At 43.0% G+C, this 22,397-nt stretch overlaps 2 protein-coding genes across 3 annotated transcripts in view; both read right to left on the minus strand.

The window, feature by feature from the left end:
• Window positions 1-6,279, minus strand: part of lrrc75a (leucine rich repeat containing 75A) — a 70,246-nt gene extending 63,967 nt beyond the window's left edge. The window contains exon 1 of the mRNA XM_085794427.1: window positions 5,933-6,279. Within this exon, the coding sequence (XP_085650553.1) occupies window positions 5,933-6,187 (255 nt within the window). The 5' untranslated portion in view covers window positions 6,188-6,279. The remainder of the gene's footprint in view (window positions 1-5,932) is intronic.
• A 2,935-nt stretch (window positions 6,280-9,214) lies between these two features.
• poldip2 (polymerase (DNA-directed), delta interacting protein 2) lies at window positions 9,215-22,166 on the minus strand. 2 transcript variants are annotated; one of them, XM_085795032.1, is made up of 11 exons: window positions 21,936-22,166; window positions 15,689-15,764; window positions 15,340-15,437; window positions 14,588-14,687; window positions 13,196-13,271; window positions 12,341-12,448; window positions 11,986-12,122; window positions 11,824-11,850; window positions 11,607-11,732; window positions 9,706-9,785; window positions 9,215-9,596 (listed from the first exon to the last, which is right to left on the minus strand). In XM_085795032.1, exons 1-11 carry the CDS (start codon window positions 22,130-22,132, stop codon window positions 9,482-9,484), a joined length of 1,140 nt encoding a protein of 379 aa, XP_085651158.1. In that variant the 5' UTR covers window positions 22,133-22,166; the 3' UTR covers window positions 9,215-9,481. The 2 variants fall into 2 exon arrangements, with proteins under 2 accessions (XP_085651158.1, XP_085651157.1); XM_085795031.1 differs by having other exon boundaries at window positions 15,689-15,770; window positions 21,936-22,160.
• Between the last annotated feature and the right edge of the window lie 231 nt (window positions 22,167-22,397).

Genomic DNA, 22,397 nt, shown 5'->3' on the forward strand with positions numbered 1-22,397 from the left:
AGCAATAGTAATCTATGTTAGCTCGCCCTATCAGCCTGGAGCATTTCCAATGTGTTTCTGGATTTGAAGCATTATTTCCTGCACTTTTTTCAGTTTTACCACATTTCTGTTTGAATTTGCATTGTTTCTGAATTTTGCAGCATTCGCTCTAGTTGGCCACCATACCATGGTGCTTTAAAAAAAACACTGTCAGTTTCACCATGTGAAGAGGGGACAAGCTGATGAGACCAGGATATCGCTTAAGTTTGTCAATAATTTACAAGTCACTTAACAAGAGCATGACGACGTCCACTAAGTGCTGATAGAGGCTTTATAGCTCACCACAAATCTCCTGGTGGCTGCTGTTGTAATGGAAGTCGGATGGAGAGAGGTTTGCAAATAGTGTCCAAATATGTTACAGGAAAGATAAAGAGCCAGCGGTCTGACGAGTCACCACTAGAATAAATGTTAAAAAAATACCAATCACATGTAGGCTACTTTAATATAGAGACAAATTTGCAACCTCTATCCTGTCTCGTTACTATTCCAATACCGAGTCACTAGCGTCCAGACAGCGCTGACGATGTGGCAGAGGACGTTTGACAACTTTGTTTTGGCTGAAGCTCTTGCAAACAGCCACTGATGCAACGTAGCAAAACAAAACTTACAAAAAGCCCCTTGACAGTGTTGAAAAACACCAAAACTCTTGAACTGTATCACCACCAACATCCGGATTGGCTAACAACGTGTTAGCTTGCCTTATATGCTGTAGATTCTGGTTTACTGTCGTTTCACCTACATACCTACTACAGCTAAATGTTCTTCATGAAACCTCTTATCTTTAGTCACCAAGAGTTTCAGAGGTGGAACCCTTTTTGTTTTGTTTCATTCACTTCTTTTATTCTACTCCTCCTAGCGTCCAATACTGAGTCACTGTACCGTAGGGTGACCAGACGTCCCCGATTAGGCCGACCTGTTCCCAGGTAAAGCTTTCCCCAAAAATGTCACCGATTTGAATGGGGGAGAAAAAAAGTTGCACACAGACACAAACTCCAGTTAGGCTATTATAATAGCCAGTTAAACTAACGTGCTGATGTTATGTGTGCGGTATGGCTACCCAAAAACAGAATACGCGGCAGAATTGTTTACTTTTGGTTGCTGAGATCAAATGTAGTTTGTTTGAATAAATGTTAAATAAGTCAGGTTACAACATGGTTAGAAGAGCTGTGAACTGTGCGTTCACACCAAAAGCTTCCAAAGAGGCAAAGTCGCCCAAGGATGCGCTTCAGACAAGACAGCTTCCAAAGCGGCAAAATATTTTAAGCCACTTTGGTCGCTCTTCACGTGGCTGACGTCAATTACGCTGGTCATTCTAAGGAGCCAAAGGACACCTCTATTCTGACTGGTTGCCGCCGAACCGCGCCATACCATAAAGTTAACCGAGACTCAGCTTCTCGGATGATGACATTTGAATTTTGACCACCGCGCTGAAAATATCTCAGATTTTCATCTCAGAAATCTGGTCGCCTTACTGTAGTGTCCAATCTGCACTGACTGAAGGCCGTATTGTCTTGTTAGCATTTGTTGATGCTAATATTAGCTAAAGTGAAACTTACAAATAGCTGCTTGACAGTGTTTTTAATTTTAGATATTGTTTTGGTAGCCTTGAATGTTGTATAAATAAGTTTAGATTCAGGTTTACTTTTTAAGAGGCTAATGTGTTTGTTCATGGCTGCAGCTCTAGAAACAGCACGGTCCTAATTTTATTAACTTTAGCAACATTAGCAGCAACAGCATGGATGTACAAACATCTCCTCATATTAAATTTGCATGAATGAAGTCACCAGCTGGGATTGGTGACTTGTGAATCGCTCCTACAATAACAATAACAACAACAACATCCCTTAACCGACACTTAACGACTGTTATAACTCCACGTTGGGGCACACACACAACCACAGCATCAGTTCACCTTTCATAAAATAAACAGCAGTCAGCAAACGATGAATGTAAACAAAGACGCAGACGTTCGTCATTTCAGCCTCATCATCACAGCAACCAAAGGTGTTTCTAGGTGTCACTACTTCTGAAGTGTGGCGAGAGTCGAGCTCCCAGCTCTGGATGCACAGACTCCAGAGTGGTATTGATTTTCTTTTTCCTGGAAAGAAAAGTGATAAATAGCCCTTTTCAAAACTGTCTACTTCCTGTTGATGGGGGCCAAACAATTAACAATTTTTTTTCTTTTCTGCACATGGACTTTTTAATACCTCTCTTTTTTCCCCCTGGAAACCCAAATCCAATCTCGACTGTAATCTCAGTTGTGCTGTGTTGTTGTGTCTCAGAGGCCGGGGGCTCCTCTGGGGTATCACTGCTTAATGAACCACAGATGGTAAATCCCTCGGCCCTGTAACGATGATGGATGGAGAGGTGTCCTTCATCTTTAAGCCTGTTTGCTCTGCTCCACGGTTTCGCCCACTGGATTTTTTCGCGGATTAAAGGACAATTCCAGGCAAATTCAACATGGGGGTATAGTTTGCTAATGTTTTAGGTCTAAAGAATGAATCTGAAGATTTTCTTTTTACAGTAATGTCTCCTGTTCTGCAGCAGTTCTTTCTGTCCCCGCATCACCGCGGCAGCAATGAATGGGAGAGGACCGATCTTAAGGGGCGAACTTCACACCAAATACCCAGGGGGCAAAATCCCAGTTTTTTGAAAAACGGACACGGAGCGTTGTAAAAGGTTTGACACCAGAAATGATATCTAGGAACTTCAAGGATTAAAACCTGGGTGGACAACCCGGTCAACTAGCTGCTGGAAAGCTACAGGGGGCCAAAACCCCTTTCTGGGGTCATTTTGCTGGCGAAATGATGTAAATGCAAATATTTAGGTACTACAATGGCATAAATAGTCATACAACTATAACATTTGGCAGAGAGTATCTTGACACATAGGGGGAGGCATGAAAAAAACATTCTGGGGTTTGTTGCAACTCAATTTTAAGATATCACCCTCAACATCCCAAAAAAGACCAAAAAAAGTACTGTTCGCCTGACAAATTCTCATGAAAATTATTATTTTTCAGCACTTTATGGAGAATATCTATGCTTAACATGTATATAGAAAAATTCCTTAATTCATAAGCTTCCATTTGAGTCCCAGATAGCCTTTCTACTAGCTACTGGAAAGCTACAGGCTGTCTCCAAACAATGCAACACCTATTGTGAAAAACTACAGTTAACTGGCCTGATCAGAAACCATTCTATTTCTGGTCTCCCCAAAGTGAACAGATAGATAGAGAAGACCGTTGGCCACAGCAAGTGGAGCTTTTGAGATAGAAAGGCTATCTTGGACTCAAATGGAAGCTTATGAATTAAGGAATTTTTCTATATACATGTTAAGCATAGATATTCTCCATAAAGTGCTGAAAAATAATAATTTTCATGAGAATTTGTCAGGCGAACAGTACTTTTTTTGGTCTTTTTTGGGATGTTGAGGGTGATATCTTAAAATTGAGTTGCAACAAACCCCAGAATGTTTTTTTCATGCCTCCCCCTATGTGTCAAGATACTCTCTGCCAAATTTTATAGTTGTATGACTATTTATGCCATTGTAGTACCTAAATATTTGCATTTACATCATTTCGCCAGCAAAATTACCCCAGAAAGGGGTTTTGGCCCCTGTAGCTTTCCAGCAGCTAGTTGACCGGGTTGTCCACCCAGGTTTTAATCCTTGAAGTTCCTAGATATCATTTCTGGTGTCAAAGCTTTTACAACGCTCCGTGTCCGTTTTTTTGCTTTGCCCCCTGGGTAAAACGCGATAGACGCAAACTGAACGGCAACGCTACATTAAAAATCAAGGTTTAGGCGGCGGGGGCAAACGTCTGGAGTGTCTGTAGCGTCTGAAGCGACGCAAATAAAGTTGAAAATATTTTATTTTTTCTCAAGTGTCAAGCGCAAATGACGCAAATAGTCCAAAATGATCAAGCGGTGCAATACAAGCGTCTCAAGCGATTGTATTCGCGTCTATCGCGGTGTGGATGCCCCAAATGCTGTTCACATCCCTCAAAACCGCAATTTTTTCCAAAGACAGCGTCAGATGGCTTCAAACATACACCGAGGGGTTTGTTTACTTCAAGAAAGCCGACATGTTTGTAAACAGAGCTATAATTCAAAGTCTCGTGAAGTCTTGTGCGATCTTGTGAAGTATCGCGTGAGAGTCAAGTTGATGGCTGACTATGCTTACAGGTCATCTGAAGCTCCTGTTTGTTTTATTAACAAAAGGAATATCAACTCAGCAGTAAGTAAGTCTGGATATTGTTTATTCCACATGTGAACATACTGAGCGCGTCAACTTGATTCTTGTGCAAAACTTTGTATTACAGCTCTGTTTACAATCATGTCCTCTCTCTTGAAGTAAACAAACCTGATGCTGTCTGTGGAAAAGCTTCCAAAGAGGCAAAGTCGCCCGAGGATGCGACAGCTTCCAAAGCGGAAAAACATTTTTAGCCGCATTGGTCGCTCTTCACGTGACTGACATCAAAGTTCAATCGCGCTGGTCATTTAAAGGAGCTGCAAAGCGGACTTCCCTGAGAGCAGCATAGTGCTGCTTGCTGTTGTTCAACTTCAGTTTAAAGCATGCCTAGCTGGCCTATAGGAGGTTTTGTGTAGTCATTGAATGCAGAAAAAAGCACAGAGCATGGACATAATTGAAAAGCAGTCCTAGACAAGATCCCATGCATCATTTTTTTTTATTCTGGTCCCTGTAGCCAAGAAGAGTTGCATTATATAGGCTAGTATGGGATTAGCCCGCACGCACCCAATTAGCTTGTCAACATCCACGATCAAACGAGTGTGCTCTAGGAACCAAAGTTACATGTGTTGTTCTTTGGGACCCACTCAATTGAAGGACACCTCTATTCTGACTGGTTACAGCAGAACCGCGTCATAGCTAATTACCATAACGTCAACTTCTCGTCAGGTGACGCTTTGGAAGCGCGGCTCACGGCAGTTGATGCTTTGGTCGCTCAGGTCGCCGGGCTCTCATTGAAAATGAATGACTTCTGGCGTTTTTGAAGCTTTGGAAGCTTTTGGTGTGAATGCACAGCAAGATCCGTCCGCTCCCGTTATACGCTGCTGTGGCGATGCAGGGACAGACAGAACTACTGCAGAACAGGAGATATTAAAAAGAAAAACCTTCAGATTCATTCTTTTTGACCTAAAATATAAGGAAACTATAGCTGCAGGTTGAATTATTGTCCATTAACAACCTAAATGGATTTGATTAGAAAACTGTAAATAGTAACAAGGAAACTGATGGGAATCTCCAAAGCCTAAACAATGCACTGTGAAAGCAGCGTGTCTGTGTGTGTATAAGCCAGGGGCGCTGTTTCCTGTGGTTGAGTCATAGGAGGATAAACAGTGAACACTGGCAGCATATGGATAATGTGCAGCTCCGTCTATAGAAACGAGCGCTTATAATGCTCTATCTCCTCCTCCGGCTCATCTGCTCTTTTCCCCTCTTATCACCACAACTGGCATCAATTCACATCAACATCTCGTCATCATTTCACTTATGCTGCACTCAGATCCTCCCTTCGCCGTACGGACGCGCTTCTCATTTTCCTGCTTCTCTTTTCTCTCTGTTCTCGCTGCTGCTGCTGCTGCTAAGTTTTCCCACCTCCTTCCTCCTCCCTGCAGCAGCAGCAGCAGCAGCAGCAGCAGCAGCGACCAAACACTGCAAACATCTTGAAATACAGAAGCTGTAAATCGCAGCCAGACTTGAGCACCACACCTCCAGTCAGTCAGTCAGTCAGTCAGTCAGTGGCTGAGCTTTGTCAACATCAGTGATGAGATTCACTGATGAAGAAGCTGCACGTTTACACAGATGATGCTGTGTTGTCAACAATCGTGACCCCGTGACCTCACCACACACACTCACACACACACACACCTACCTGTCGGAGTGTCTTGAGCATCTCTGTGGCCTCGTCCTGTTTCCCCTGCTTGGCCATCAGCATCATCTCCTGGATCATGCCGATGCGGCGCTGGTAAGGCGGCGGCGGCGTCCCCCCACGGCTCAGACGGTCCCCGGACTTCAGCATGAGGGACGTCAGGATGTCCCCGCGCTCCTTAGTGGGCGTCCTCTTCCAGCTGTGCTGAGGGCTGTTTGCTCCTCCGGCCTCCTGGCCTTTGGTCTGCTTGGCGCCCATGGTGTGTCGATAACTGGTACTGGTCACCACAGGCAGCTTTTGGTTACTGTTTGAGATACTTTGTGCAATAATAAGAAGAAGATGAAAATAAAAATGTCTGCAGCTGATCACATCTTCATTAAAAAAATGTTCCTTTCACTCAGTTGGATGTTTTGCAGAGTAGAAAACAGCAGCTGCAGTAGTTTTCTGCTTTGGTGAACTTGTTAATCCGGCAGAGAGAGAGAGAGAGGAGCTGAGCTCAGGTCGGGAACAGGTCTGAGGATGCTGCTGCTGCCTGCAGCATGGCCGCACAGCAGCAGCGGAGTCAGGGTGCAGGATGTCCACAGTGGAGACCGTGGCCCGCCGCAGCCGCCTCCTCCTCCTCCTCCTATCCCGAGCACAACTTCACCGAAAATATTCAGCCTACCTTCGTCACACAAGCCGCGATCTCAGCTGTTCTCCTTCACAACAACACAGCTCTCTGTCCTGGACCAGAGCAGCAGCAGGAGCAGGAGGAGGAGGAGGAGGAGGAGGGAGGAGCAGATCGGGGGAAGTGGTGCATGAAGCAGGGCATGGCAATGTTTACGTCTCCTCCTGTAGATCCACCGCTCACTGTCCTCTGCTGTCTTCCTGCAACAAACAACGCGCTCCGGTCGCTCCGGTCCGTCCTTCTTCTCCAAGGTTGATCCGGAGCAGGAAGCAGCCGCATCCGCCGCGCGCCTCGGTCCACGGGGCTCAGTGTGTGTGTGTGTGTGTGTGTGGAAGCTGCAGACCCGCGGCTTTGACAGGAGCGTGGAGGGGAGGAGAGAGTCTGAGGTGTCCCCTTGCTGCTGGGACTGAATTATGGATCGTCCCCTCTGTTCAACTGAATGGGGGGGGGGGGGGGGGGCGCGCGCGCGGCGGGTGCACGTGAGCAGATACCCTCCCTCCTCGCGCTGTGGGAAAGGGAAAGGGAGAGGGAGGAGAGCAGGAGCACGGTCAAGTTTGCAGTTTTTTTTTCTCCCTCGTCGTGCACATGACGTCCAGTCTGCACCAGACTCCATTAAACTCATAATGGAAATTAAATGTTGCTTTGCGCATTTAGGAGACTCATATGCAACTAATGGAGATGACTCATACCTTTAAAAATTCTGCACAGCCTTCACTTCAAATCGGCACAAAGCCCATCCTCAAAATATCAAGTTGTATTTATCAATTTAAACTAGTAAATGATTCATCTTAATTTTAGCGGATTGAGACAAAAAATAAGATGCAAAAACAAAACACAAAACAGTGAGTTATGTACCAGTCTGTAAATGTCCTCCAGTGTCAGATAAGCATGTGATTAATATAAAACTGACTGATTTCCATATCAAATTCAGCTTTTTGCATGAAAAGAACAAGGAGCTGTTTATTCTCAGGGTGAAGTGACGGATGTGGATTCATCTGCAGATACAGTAACAGATGCACCAAGCCGTTTTATATCATAAACTATAATATAATATGGAAATAATGTACAGGATATTATAATAAGTTTGGCTCCAATGCAGTAAACGTGGTCACGTCACATTAGAGTCGTATGAATCAGAGAAAGAGCTGCACTGACACCTGGTGGAGGATGATTGAAGTTCATGCATAAAGTCAATCAATACTCAAAATATATCTATAATGTCACGATATAAGTAGAATATGGAGGTAAATAAATTACATTTAATTAAATGTGCTTTGAATGTTTCATCAAATATCAATAACCCAGCATGTTTTGATTGATAAACCAAATAAAATATAAAAACTTTAAGACAACAAACATCTGGGTGTATTTTTCAAAAGGAATATTTATTTATTCATTTGTTTGTTTTGCCTTTAATTACATTTCTATTTACAGTAATATTTCAACCATCATAGTTTCTTCAAATCACTTTATCAAAACAGAAAAATTTCATTTTCTCACGTCGTCACCGGTGAGAAACGTTTCAGGCTCACACACAGCTTCGTCAAACAGTCCGTCCGCCTCGCACCAAACACACCCGGCTCGTGTGTGAACGGGACCAAGACTTCATTCTGGGGTTGTTTGGTTGTTTTTGTTTGTTTTGTTTTCACAGAGAGGAAGATGAGCATGTCACAAACACACATTCACACACATACACTTCTCTCCTGTTAGCCACAACACTGGCTGCTGTTTACAGGAAGAGAAGGACTCACATTTTAGTCACACACACACACACACACACACACACACACACTGATCTCCCACAGCGCTGAATCACCGCCCAAGAATAAGACTTTAAAAAAGTCGGAGTGAAACCAGATCTGTGTTAAAAAAATTCACAATTATCAGTGAAGTTGAGTATGAGAGTTAAATAAATGTGTGTGGATGGCTTCGCAGCGTCTTCAGACAGATCTGTGTTAAAAACTACACTGTGTTTATGTAAATATGAAGACGTCACCACTTTAAAACTGCACTCACATCAGCAGCGTTCACATCAACAATCAGGTCCTAATAATAATACTAATAATGATGACAGGTGGGAGCTCGACACGCAGCGACTGTCCCACATTCAGTGTAATTAAACTCATAAATTAAATATAGTGTTATATCATCAACATGGAGTAAAGCCAGCAACCAGCTCAGTCATACATCATACATACATCCAGCCTGTGATGTGAACGCTGGTGATCGCAGAATAAGTTGAGGTGAAACGTTTTTAATCTGAAGAGATCTGAGTTCACTCTGAGATTTCAAAGTCACGCTGTGTTTCAGAGCTGTGAAGGTCGGACTCCTCTGATGAGCTCGGGTGGTTTTAATGTTTAGTTTTTTTTGTAAAAGAAAAAAAAAACACGAGGGTTAAAAGTCAACATGTGACACTTTGATGAATCCTGACAACGCAGTCGTTATGGTTAACATGTGGTCTGAGTGACGGTGTCGTTCTGCCGAGCCTCAGCTGGAGCTGCTGCTCTTCCCGTGACCCCCCGGAGCTTTTCTCTTTTTTCTCTCCCTCCTCCTCCTCCTGCTGTGAAATAATAATAATTAAAAAAAAAAAAAACGCGAGTCTATAAGTTCATATCTACTCGCTCCGCTCTGCTCGACCTCCCAGGTCTCTTCCGCTACACTGTGCGTGTTTTCTTTTTACGCTCTATGTGGTTTAATCAATGAGGAACTGCTGCTGGGCGACACTGACGGGGAAAAAAGAAACAGGTGAGCAAGGTGAGCCTGCAAAAAAAAAAAAAACGAGCTATGGTTTCCCTCCGTCTTAACGCCGAGGGGCCGAGGAGGAAGGACAAGATCTAGACGACAGCGGGTAGGTGGAGGAGGGAGGAGGAGACGAGGAGCTGAAGTTAGAAGGTGTAGCCAGCGGGGGGCGCCTTGTCGTCCTTGTTGCTCTCCAGAGAGAACGGGGGAATGCGAACGTCGAAGTGGGAGCCGTCCGTCCGCTCGATGCGAAACGTACCCCTGGGATGAGGAGAGACACAGAGAGAGGAGACGGTGAGGTCATCGATCAGAGCGTTAACCAATCAGAGCGTTAAGCTGCAGAGCGTGAGCTGGATGGACGAGAACTCACCACATGTGACCACTGGGCGCCTGTAGAGACACGTGGCTGCTGTACTGAAACGCCGGCTGCTCTTTAGACAGAACTGGTTCCTATGAGGACACACAGACCACAACATGGAGGTTCAGTTGGTTAAGTGATAATAATAATAAATAATAATAGAGGTAAATCAGACATGAAAACGGGTCATGGGAGAAAAAGGTGAGAAGGATCCGACCCCTCTAGGGGGGTCCGGGAGCATGCCCCCCCGGAAGAAAAATTTGAATATTTCATATTTGAAAGCATCAATCTGATGCATTTTGAGAAGAAATTCAAGCAGAACTGCAAGATAGTATGAGTGTATGATAAAGTATGGTCACATTATGCTATATAACGTTATTAGTGTTGTCACGATACCAACATGTTGGTACCGATACCGGTACCAACATGTTTTTTGATACTTTTCCAAATACAAAGAGAACACAAAAAATGTCATTATTGACTTTATTTTAATAGTAAATCTTAGAACTATTATGCATCAGTAAATAATCAATCACTGCTGCTGCAGGATTAAAATTGAAATTTCCATCAATATTAATCTGAACTCTTCCTAAATTAAAACATTAGTGGTCTGTTTAAAAATGAATATCAACTTGTTTTCTTTGCATTATTTGAGGTCTGAAAACACTGCATCTTTTTTTGTTATTTTGACCAGTTGTAATTTTTGGGGGAAATTGTTATCAGTAGTTTATAGAATGAACCACAAACGTTCATTTCACTCAAACACACAACTATTGTTTCCCATACGTAGACCAATGTGGTGCAGCGCCACAGAATCAAGACCAAGCCACAAATTGACTCTGCTTTTTTTTTTTCCCATCAACGCAATATCGTTCCGTTAATTCATCTCCGCATAGCACTCCTTCGCTGTGTTCACTCACACTCACAGAGAGAGAGAGAGAGACGTGCATGCATGCTAGTGGTGGTAAAAACGAAACTGATCAACCAACTTGCATTAATTAGTCGGTGGCGGCCAGTCTCTCTGTAGCGCGCTGGTGCACACACACAAACACAGGCACATGGACAGGTCGCGCTGTAACGGCTCAAATTACAATGCGGCGACTTCACCGCTGCCGCCGCTCTGGACTCGCGCTTGTGGGTGTTTTCATCTTCTTCTACTTTTTTCTCTTCTCAATTCAAGGCTCTCGTAATCTATACCTCCAAATCCCGATCACTTGCCCCCCCCCCCCAAAAAATATTTTCTCATCGGATCTGCACGATTCACGTAGGTCATCTATTTTGGTTTCAAAACGGCGAATTTCGCCCAAAGGTGAGTGATTTTCATGCCTGTAAATTCATGCAAAACCGCTGATGCGCGTTCCCGTTGGGGGCAGTTTTTCAGCAAGCAGTCTCTGCATTTACCTCTAAAACAACGCTGTCTCGTAACGTTCTGTTATTATCTCATAGCGTGGTGAATGTGCAGGTCACAACTTGTCCACCAGAGCGTTTTGGAGTTGTTGGATTTGAAACCAAGAAATCCCATGAGCCTCCGTAGCGTAGCTCTGAGCAGCTCGCGGCTCTGCTCCCCCGTTCTAAAAATAGCTTGTACCGACAATTTTTTTTTCTTTATTAGGATCCCCATTAGCACCCGCAGCAGCATCGGCTATTCTTTCTGGGGTCCGAATTAAAGGTAACAAACCTACTGCTATGACTATAGGAATTATGGCAATGGGCCAATTTGCCAAAATGTTGAACTATCCCTTTAACATCAGGTCTGGACGAGGTCTTTCATTTTAAACTCAACTGGTCCAGAGTCAGGTCATAAAGATCTGGCGGTTTTCGTGTTTTTCTTTCATCGTTGTGAAATTAAAAGGTCAAAAAAGTGCATAAAACACACCATTTACTTGTTTTAATTTCCGTGTGCGTGTGCTCACCCTGCCTACGACTCCTCGTCCTCGGACCGTCTCCAGGGTTCCTGACAGACTGAAGATCCTCCAGTGCCTCTCTCTGAGCTGAACCACCTCGTTGCCCATGTTCTCCAGACGGATACAGTATCGCCACTGTTGGAAAACACACACACACACACGTTAACAGTCTGCTGAGTGTTTCTCCACTGAGCCGTTTCCCCACAGATGAAACTAAACGACTCACCCAGTAAACGTGGGAGTTCTGGGCCTCCTGAGAACGACAGAACAGCTCCGTTAGTATTTGAATGCAGCACAGATGCATGATGGGAGACGAGCTTTGTATTATTAGTAGTTATAATTAATCATATATAATCATTATTATCATATTATTATTATTATAATCTACCCTCATGCCCATGTAGAAGGGGATGACGGTGACCCGGATGTTCTCGGTGGTCTCTCTGTGGACGTCCGACAGCTCCAGCCAGGGGTGGTTCTTCTCCTGCCAGGCCTTCAGCGTGTCTCTGGCTGTGAACGGAGGAGCTACACACAAACACACACACATCATATCATAAACTCTATTTGTCTTTAAGTCTGCAGCCTCAGAGGTGAAACCACACAAGTTTTCGTCTTTTTAATAACCTGACGCTCTCCTCTGAGGGTTCGAGTTTATAAAACCAATATTTAACTCAAGAGGAGGAGGTTGTTGTTGTTGTTGTTGTGACTGTGTGGAGCAGTGGTGACAGTGGCGGTGTGTTTACATTTGGCAGGGTTGTGCATGAGGAAGCGCTCGAACAGCTCGTGCTGGATGGGAACCTGCTCCGCTGAGTTGTAGGGCAGGATGTCTTCATGGCTCACGTAGTCCAGACCTGAGGACACAGACACACACTGTAACGCATGGTGTGGCGGAGCTGAGCAGTGTATCACATCTGGAAGAGCTCAGATATCATTTAAACAAGACGCCTGAGTTATTTACAAAAAATTGGAAACTAATTAAAGCTTTCATGATTAAAGGTTTGGTAATGTTTGGTATGTATGTTTGTGCTTAAAGCAGAAGTAAGCGGAATGTTTGTGTTAATATAAGTCTTAAATAGTTATATCCTCCGACAGCAATCACTTATATAGAGTGTTTGGTCCGAAACACGGGTCTGTCAGTCACTCTGCTCTGCTGTAAGCCGGGGAGAAAACTTTCCTTGTATCCTACAACCTTTATCCAATGAGGAGAGAGAACGGCATAAAGGGGCGGTCCTCTCTGTGTGTGCAGCCAAGGGATGCGCGTGAATGTGGTGACGTAGGGACGAGGACCAATAGATCCATGACGAGGGCAGGGACTGCTAACTCCATCGGCTGACAAGAAGTTAGCCAAAACGACCGGATCGCTTACTTCTGCTTTAAGTGCCTTCGTTACGTCAGTATTACCAACATGTCTGACATCCAAAGCACTTTCTTTTTTTCTTTCAGATCATTTGCATATATTTTTGTGTATTTATTTGTTAGCTTCCCTTTTTTGGATACATATGTTTTTTAAAAAAAAGGGAAAAGAGATGAGACGCCAGTGTCATCGTCTGGTCAGAGTGTGTGTGTGATGTGTCTGTGATGTGTGTGTGGTTGGATACCTGGGATGGCGTACAGAGCTCTGCTGTCGTCATGGTTCGCCAGAAACGTCACCGCCTCCGTCTGAGACCTCTGAGACTGAGAAACACAACAACAACAGTCGACTTTATACAAACTCCAGTCTCTGTCTACGAGAGTCAGCAACACAGATGTTAATGTTAAAGCAGATATCAGTGGAATGTTTTTGTTAATATAAGTCCTAAATAGTCCTATTTTCCGTCAGCAATCACTTACATGAAGTATTTCAGCCTAAACACGAGTCTCTCCGTCACTCTGCTCTGCTGTAACCCGAGGAGAAAATTTTCCTTGTGGGATACAAGTGTTATCCAATGAGGGGAGAGAACGGCATGAAGGGCTGTGTGTGCAGCCAAGGGATGCGCGTGAATGTGGTGACGTAGCACGAGGACCAATTGATGCCTGACAAGGGCGGGGGCTGCTAACTCATGGTGCGTTCAAGGAAACTCGTACTTTGTGTTTTTCCTTCCTGTGAAGTCATACCAGTTCGATCTGGTACGAGTTCACGGGTCGGAAGTTACGAGTGGCCGTTATAGGGAACTTTCACAGACAACAGGACGGTAAAAACACGAGCTACGGGTTACCTGGAACGCTACCAAGTCGTAGTTGTGACTTGAAGCTGTAACTTACGGTTTCAAAAGCCTGCCTTGAACACAGCATTAGCCGAAACGGCCGTGCCGATGATATCTGCTTTAATGTAATCTTAATGTTTGCAGGTTGTTTTCAAGTAAATGCATAAAGGACAAATGTGTGTGTTTAACAAATTATTCATAGCAACTGTTACTGGTTCATTTGCAGGAGCAGCGGTTTAGTGTCTTTAGTTACGTATGGTTTTATTTAATGTTGTTACCGGTACTTATAGTTTGTGAACTTTGTCTGCTTTTATTGCCAACATTATTAAGTTGAACATTTGATTCACAGTTCATGATAGTGTGATGTTATCTGGGAAAACTATAGACTTAAAATGCTTAAAGTTTATTTTTTATATTTATTTTAACTTTGAATTTATGATTTAGGCTGTTGATTCAAAGTCCATACCGTCACTACCGCTAAGTGCCCGTTCTGGTTGTTCAATATGCAGCTGAAATTGCACTTGGTTCCAGTTTTTGCTTCTATATTTATTCACATAAATGTTCAAATATCAGACAGAAACGTTCTCAGACAGCCACACAGCAGGTTTGTTTTGAGGGAAAATAGAAATGTGAAAGGTCGGCGTCCAACTGGAAACACAAGAAACTGGACACGGATGTCCTGGATTTATATTGTCTAACAGCAAAAATATATTTATATCGGGAAAAAAATGTAAGAAATGAACTACTCATTTACTTGACATCGCCCCTAATCTGAATAGTCAGGTTAGTTAGTTGGTGGTAACTCACTATGTGAGGACAGTCTCTGGTGTCGATCAACACCTGGTAGTAGGTGTGAGTTTTCCCCTTCACCTCCTTCGATCCGTGAGCTCCCGGGGGCTCGGGTTTGCTGTGGGCGGAGAGAGAAAGAGAAAGAGAAAGAAACATCATCAGAGACAAAAATAAATATTATACTGTAATAAAAGCAGGGTTCCCACTCTTTTCTTGAAATCATTTCCAAGGACTTTTCCAGGACATTTTCAGCAACTACAGTCATGACAGACATGTTATTATACATCCTCTGTCCCGTTCACGCTTTGGAGAAGTGTTCTTTTCGACAGCTTTACCTTATCTTGTACATTTTTGTTTCTACGTTTCTTTCTCTCCCAGCCCCAGAAGTTTGCTTTAAATGTAGATGTGCAGTCTATGGCTCTAAGTTACGCAATAATCTCTTACAGTACATGCTGGGAAATTTCTATGAATTTATCATAGAACAACACAAACATGGGGTCCAACACTGGAAACACTCATCAACTCAAAGTCTGTAGTTTTCTCACTAGGCACTTTTTTTTAAAAATAAATCCTTAGTGAGGTCTGAAAACGGCAATCAGAGCTCTGGTAGCTGATGTGGTAAATAATTTTCCAGGACATTTGACTTTTTTTTCTCATTTTCCATGTGTTTTCCATGACTGGGAAATTGGTCAACCATTTTCCAGGTTTTCCAGGACAAGTGGGAACCCTGTAAGAGTCACACGCATGGGGACGGGACGGGAGGTGTTTACCTGTCAGACATGGGCGGGGTGATGTCTCTGTCGTAGAGGCGGGCGTGCCAGGGAAACAAGACGATGCCTCTGTAGCCGAACACACTGTGGAGGAAGAGCTGAGGAGAAAACAACAACAATAACAACAACAAGGAGAGAGAGGGAGAATGAGATGAGATTATGTGTGTAGCAGGTTTAATAAAGCATAAATTAGATGAGATTACAGACACTGGACAGGATCAGACACATGTCCACAAACTTACTGGTTTATCCAAACTTAAATACACAAACCAACACAACAACAAGACCTAAAGGGTTTAATGCAGACTGTGTGTGTGTGTGTGTGTGTGTGTGTGTGTGTGAGTCTTACTTGTCCCGTTTCATATTTTCCATGCTGCTTCACGGCCTCAAACACTCCCACTGTCTCCAAAATCTTCCCTTCAGGCCTGTTCCTGCCAAAAACGGGCAACACCATTACACACTGGACACACTCTCTCTCTGTGTGTGTGTGTGTGTGTGTGTGTGTGTGTGTGTGTGTGTGTTATCCATCAGAAGAAATGCATGTGCACTAGTCTAGTACTGTGCGATATTACGTTTTATATCGTAGTGCAAGCAATATAAAAATGTGTACCGTATGTCAATATAACCCTCTATTGTTTGTATCGTAATTCTAACGTGTGCTGTAGCTACCGGCCGTCGAAGCTTCGATTTTGATCGATTTTATGTCCGCGAAGCTTCGATTATCAAAATATGATAATCGGGTCAGCCCTAGTGTCATCGCTATGTCCAGCAATGTCGCCCAACCCTGAAAAACGTAATCACTCTGGACAACATTTCTCGGTGGTGTCCCACCCCTAAACACTTCTTATTGGTTGAAAAGTACACGCTGCTTCCTATTGACAAGCAAATTAGCAGCCAGAGAGAGGAGAATGTGAGAGAATTGCATTGAAATAAAATTTTTTTAAAAATACCAGGAAATGTCAAGAATCTAAAAATAGCGCCAGAAGTTTGTTTACGTCCCTGGAAAATTTGATTGGTTTGGATTCTGAACCAATAGAATATACTAAAGGACACTTTCTTTCACATGAGATTTCGTTTGTTCGCTCGCTGTATGTCAGGATGCGGTGGAAAAGGGGCCGTTACTGTGCGTGTGCAGATGCTTGGTTCGATTCCACCCGGCGGCCCATTTGCTACATGTCCCCCTCTCTCCCCCCCTCCCCGTCTCTCTCCAGCTGTCCAAAATAAATGCACAAAAAGCCAGAGAAAAAAAAAAACACTGACTGGTGCCGGTGAGAAAATTAGCGGTGGCGGCAGGAAAAACCCTGTACATATGTAATTTTTCAGGATATATATCCTTATCAGGATATAACATTTTGTCCATTATCGTGCAGAACTAATGAGCACTACAGAGCAACATATACGTCCATCCATACGCTGCTGCAGAAAACACTGTGCACCGATCAAAAACATCATAACATCAACCGTATATGGATAAACGTTGCCATGGAGACGCTGTTTTACATCCGTCCCTATAGGAGGGACAATCCGACCATCACCACCACCACCACCACCATCCGTCCATCCATCCATCTATCGTCCCCTACACTCTCTTAATCTCAATCACAACTTTGACGAGATTGAATAAAACGTCTCCTCCTGTCAGACGTCAACAAACCCATAATCTCCATGTCCACACACATACATACACACACACACACACACACACACACACACACACACTCTTACAGTACATATTATTACCAGTGACAACAACAGCTGGTCACTTCACATAAATAACATGCATACTTGTGCACTCGCTCACTGCAGAGCTAATCTTCAGCACAGAGATGAAGAGCGAGGGATTAATGAGGAGGATTTAAAACTGGTCTCAGGTTATTTTCATATCATCATCATCATCATCATCCTGAGTTTGGAGGAGGAAAATAATAATCAGCAGGTAGCCTCGGGTTTTAAATACATATTATAAAGACAAAACACAATCCTCCTGATGTTTAAGCTGCGGGTTAATTACCTCCAGTGAAAGCTTTAAGTTCAGCTCCACCGGCTCATGTGTGATTATTTTATTCTCCTGCTGCTGCTGGTTTCATTTCCCAGAGATAGAAAACACCACCACGGTTCAGTTCAGTTCAGTTCAGGCTGGGATGAATGATGACATTTAACTATTTACATGAGCAACCTAGTTACTGAAAGAGCCACTAATGAATCATCCTGTCTAAATGTCAGGGAAAAAAAAGACAAATACTAAACTAAAACCACTTAAATTCATAAATCCAGTTCAGAGGCAGCAAATCTTCACATGTAGAAAACAAAAAAATGAAAGTAGGCTCAGTGGAATAAATGTTTAGACATTGACTCCACTGATAAATTATGAATAAAGTAAAGTTAATTTCCTGTCAAAGAGCTCAACCAACTACAAATTAGTGGAAACAAAACTGACAGCAGGGTGTGTGCATGATGAATAATAATAATAAGAACAAGAACAAGAGAAGAACAAAGAACACTTCACATGAGTCACATTTCTATCGGGTATAATGGTCGTTGTTAAAGTGCCCAAAGGAAATGCAAATTCATTTCATTTATTTGTTTATTTGTAACGGGACTCTGCATATTCATAAACATACAGTATGTAAATATACCAGATTTAGCTCTAAAGCTAATTTCCATCTGCAGTCCAATTCACATATGAGTAAAATGAATAAATAAATAAGTGAGTGAGGAAATCACTGAAAGAGAGAACGTGCAAACTGAAGTTCATCTTTAACAACAGTGCAAAGGATGAATGAGAAGAAGAAGTAGAAGAAGACAAACTCCACCTTCAGATAAAAGTAAATCATCATGTCTTGACAGTTTACGACACAGTTGTGATATAAACACTATTAAGTCGGATCAACAACGATCCATCCAACTTGAACGTCACAAAATGCCTCAAATTGAAAACAAAGGCACCGTTTTTGGACAAAGTTTGTAGGTTTTCTATTCTTCAAGCACCGGTTCAAAAGTATAAAACCTAAACGATGCCCATCCCTAGCCCTGTATTAAATCCAACTGAAGCTCTGATTGGAGCCGGTGTCTTGTTGCAACAGATTAATTTAGACAAACAGTACAAAAGTCTGTTAGGCCTGTGATTTGTGGCGGCTCACACACACACACAGTTTGCCAACACACTGAACTTGTGGCCAACATTGTGTCAAACTTAGCACTGATGGACCGGTTTAAACTCCTGTTCATCGACGGTCCTGTTTATATCATTTACTCTAGTTTCTGTAATGTTATTTACTGTTTCCATCAGTATCATCTCACTCCTCCTTATAATAAATAAATAAATAAATACCCTTGTTTACAACCGGTTCGTGGTGTCTCGTCTACGTTGAGGGCCGACGTCAGCGCAGAGGAACGAATGTCCAAAGAACAATTCCTCTTTATTCTCTTGTTTTGTGGATTTCTGTTTATTACATTTTATCTAAAACGAATCAAACTCCAAATATTTAGCAAAAAAACACAGCAACAAAGCCCAGGAATGCACCAGTGTTTTCACTCTACACACACACCAGCAGCAGCATTAAAGGGATAGTTCAACATTATGGCAAATTGGCCCATTGCCATAATCCCTATAGTTTTAGGAGTAGGTTCATTACCTTTAATTGTCTGAGCAGCTCATGGCTCTGCTCTGCCGTTCGAAAAATAGTTTGCACCGGCAATTAATGGTAACGAACCTACTGCTAAAACTATAGGGATTATGGCAATGGGCCAATTTGCCAAAATGTTGAACTACCCCTTTAACACCTGGACCTGGACTTTACTGTTCTGACTCTGAGACATGTCAACACTCCGTGGACACACAGAAAGAGACGCTGCTGCTAAATTTAGCCGTTTGTTGCAAAAACCTGGACGAGGCCTCGGCCGCCGACTCTGCCAACACACACACACACACACACACACACACAAACTCTCAGTTTACAGACAGTTATATAATCAGAAGTTAGAGATACGAGGTCGGTTCTCTCTCTCTCTCTCTCTGTTTCACCCCTGAGCTCTTTTCTCTCGGCGCCTCGTCCTGGTTTTTATCAGATGAAGCAGCTGTGAAAATAACAAGAAGAGCCACTTCACTTGTTTTTTTTTCTTTACACTGGCCCAAAGCCAAAATGCCAACGCCGTTGAGTTTGTAACCGACTCAAACGGCTGCACCTGCACGATGAGGAGGAGGAAATAAACTGCAAAAAAGGAAAAACTATTTATAAAGATCAAGTGTCGTAGAAGCTGAATTCCTAAAATATCCCGGGTGCATCGTCTTCATGACTGTGGCCGGCGTGTTGCTAATCATAGCACTAAGTCTGTAAAGCCCTGACCACATGTCCAGGCCGCCTCCAGCATGAGGGGAAAAAAAACTGCTTGGTCATGGTATGTGTGAGTGTGAGTGATGGTGGTTTCAGTTACTCAGCACTTTTAGTCAGAATTACATAAACACAACACCGGATGTGTGATCATGATGAAATTTGTTAGCAACAGCTGAAACCTGCCTGGCATCTGGGACGTTATATCACAATAACCGCACTTTTATACTTGTTACTTTTAATTTTAATGAAGTTTAATTATAAATATATATTGGTACCACAGATAGAAAGTTAAAGTTAGGTATTTCTTGGGTATTTAATTCACTTAATTGCCCCCAAAAAACAGACTTTCCAGTTGGTTTCTCCATCGACTTTACAGAAAAGCTCTCAATAGGACACTAAAGTGGTTCATTGTCTTTAGTTTTATTGTTAACAGTGCTTCTTCTATTTGACAAAACCTTTTGAATGAGTTAAATAAGATAAAAGATAATATGAAAGTGATTATTTTTACAATGAAAAATATCTCATGGAGCTTTGATGTTTCATTAAACTAGTATAATACATAACATATGATTAATCCAAGTAAAAAAACCTAAAACAAATGAGTCTGAAACTAGACGTAGACCACTGACATTATGTGTTAAAACACCGTTTGTAACAACAGTGCAAACCAGCAGGTGTGTTTTAAATGATCCAAGTTGATGCTGAAAAGCTTTAAGCCACTTCATCTACTTAGTGTCATCTGGGGACAGAGGACAGAGACAGAGGACGGAGACATTTAATGAGTCACTGCTCTGAATTCACTCAAACAAACAGAGAAATCTGTTGTTCCATGAAAAGGCTTCATTCTGTAAATCTGAGGCTTGTTTTATAAAGTTTACAATAGACTGATTAAGTCAATGATTATGGTCAGAAATGCAAAAAACGCACAGCTGTAATTTATTCTAATATGCAGGTCCTGCGTATGACAATAATTGTTAGAAATATTCATGATTTTGTTACTGAACTTGTTTTCCAGAGGCTGGGACTAAACTAAAGATCAATTAAGTTCAACTTTCAAGTGTGCAGAGGAGGGAATGCCTTGATTACAATGTCACTCCAACAACACCACCCTAAATTCACTTTGACTAAGTAAAAGATAGCTGTTTTTGATTTGATGATGATGGATTTCCAACTGTTCATTTTACCAAATCACATTTCAAAATATAACTGCGCAACGCAACGCAATCACACATGTGGACTAACAACAGCAGGGTGGTGTTGTTGAACAGTAGAAGAGCTGTGCAAACAATCAGTGCTCCAACACTAAATCCTTAAATCCTCCCAAAACGTTGAGTAAACAGAAGTAAAGGTCCTGACTTAGGTTAACTACACATGTTATGTCCACAATGTTAACATGTAAGGGCTCCAGACTGCCCCTAAATTAGGCATCTTGCCCCTAAAATTTGTAACGGTGCAAGTACATTTTTCATCTACTTGCACAACCAGTACTTTTTTTTTTTTTAACACTGGTCATATGTGGAAGGAACCACTCACAGAACCTGGAAGCTGTCATTACAGGTGTCAGCAGGTCAATGTGTGTGAGGATTATATATGAAAAGGAAAATGTGACTTATTAGCCTAATATTTGCTTAGAAAGTCGGTTTACAGTGTGCTCTACATTTTCTGCTTGTGCTCCTAAAACTTTAAGTTAGAGGCCACTGTTCGCCTAGTAAAGAAAAAAAAGAAAGTCTAGGAGCCCTGATCGGGTAAACTGGAGTAAAGGTCCCTCTGGATAAACTAAGTTACACATGTTTGTCCACATGTTCTGTTGCACATGTCGCACTGCTACGTCCACTAAACTGGATGATTCAAATCATGCTGCTAATTCAACTCTTTGTTAAAGTTTTAATCTTCCACACAGAGAGAGCGAGCAGACTTGTCCTGACTGGGATGTAACCTGTCGGCAGGTTGGCAGCTCAGCTCAGGTGTTGTTGCTCAATCCACGCTGCCTGCTAACGAGCTAACAGGCTAACGTAGCCGCCAGCTAGCAGAGGACGAGTGTCCTTTTCACGCTCCGTCTCTCCCCTGTTTAATTCAATATCAGCTCATGTTTTTACACAACCAGACTCCAACATCGGGAAATTCATCTGTCAACCCTTCAACAACAACAACGTGGCCAGTGTGTGTCCTGTCATCGCGGCGCCACCTTGAACAAACAGCCTTGTCTTTAGCCTGTTAGCATGTTAGCATCACGTTAGCAGTGGCACCGGCTGCGTCTCTCACCGTGACGTCATGAACCTCCGCGGCTGCACACCGCCGCCCAGGCCGCAGGCTCGACACGGGACCCGCGGTCTGAACGCCTCGAAGCCGCCGCTGCCGCTGCCGCTGTCCGCCGCCACGCACAGTATCCTGTGTGTGTGCTTCTTGTTGTATTTACTGACGGAGCTCAGCAAACCTCGGCGGAGCGCAGAGGCCGCCATCTTTCTTTCCTTCCTTCACGCTCGGCTCACACGCGCATGACACTGAGTGATGCTTCCTTCACTGGAATGGCTGGAGAGTCGGAATTACGACAATCGCTCAAACCTACTTAAAGGGATAGTCCAGGTTTTTTTTTTTTAAGTGGGGTTGTATGAGGTACAAATGGCCATTAAAGCAGAAGTAAGCGATCCGGTCGTTTTGGCTAACTTCTTGTCAGCGGATGGAGTTAGCAGTCTCCGCCCTCGTCCCTACGTCACCACATTCACG

The sequence above is a fragment of the Trachurus japonicus genome, chromosome 13 (assembly GCF_045865225.1).
Source record: "Trachurus japonicus isolate A0001 chromosome 13, Traja_1.0".
NCBI lineage: Eukaryota > Metazoa > Chordata > Actinopteri > Carangiformes > Carangidae > Trachurus > Trachurus japonicus.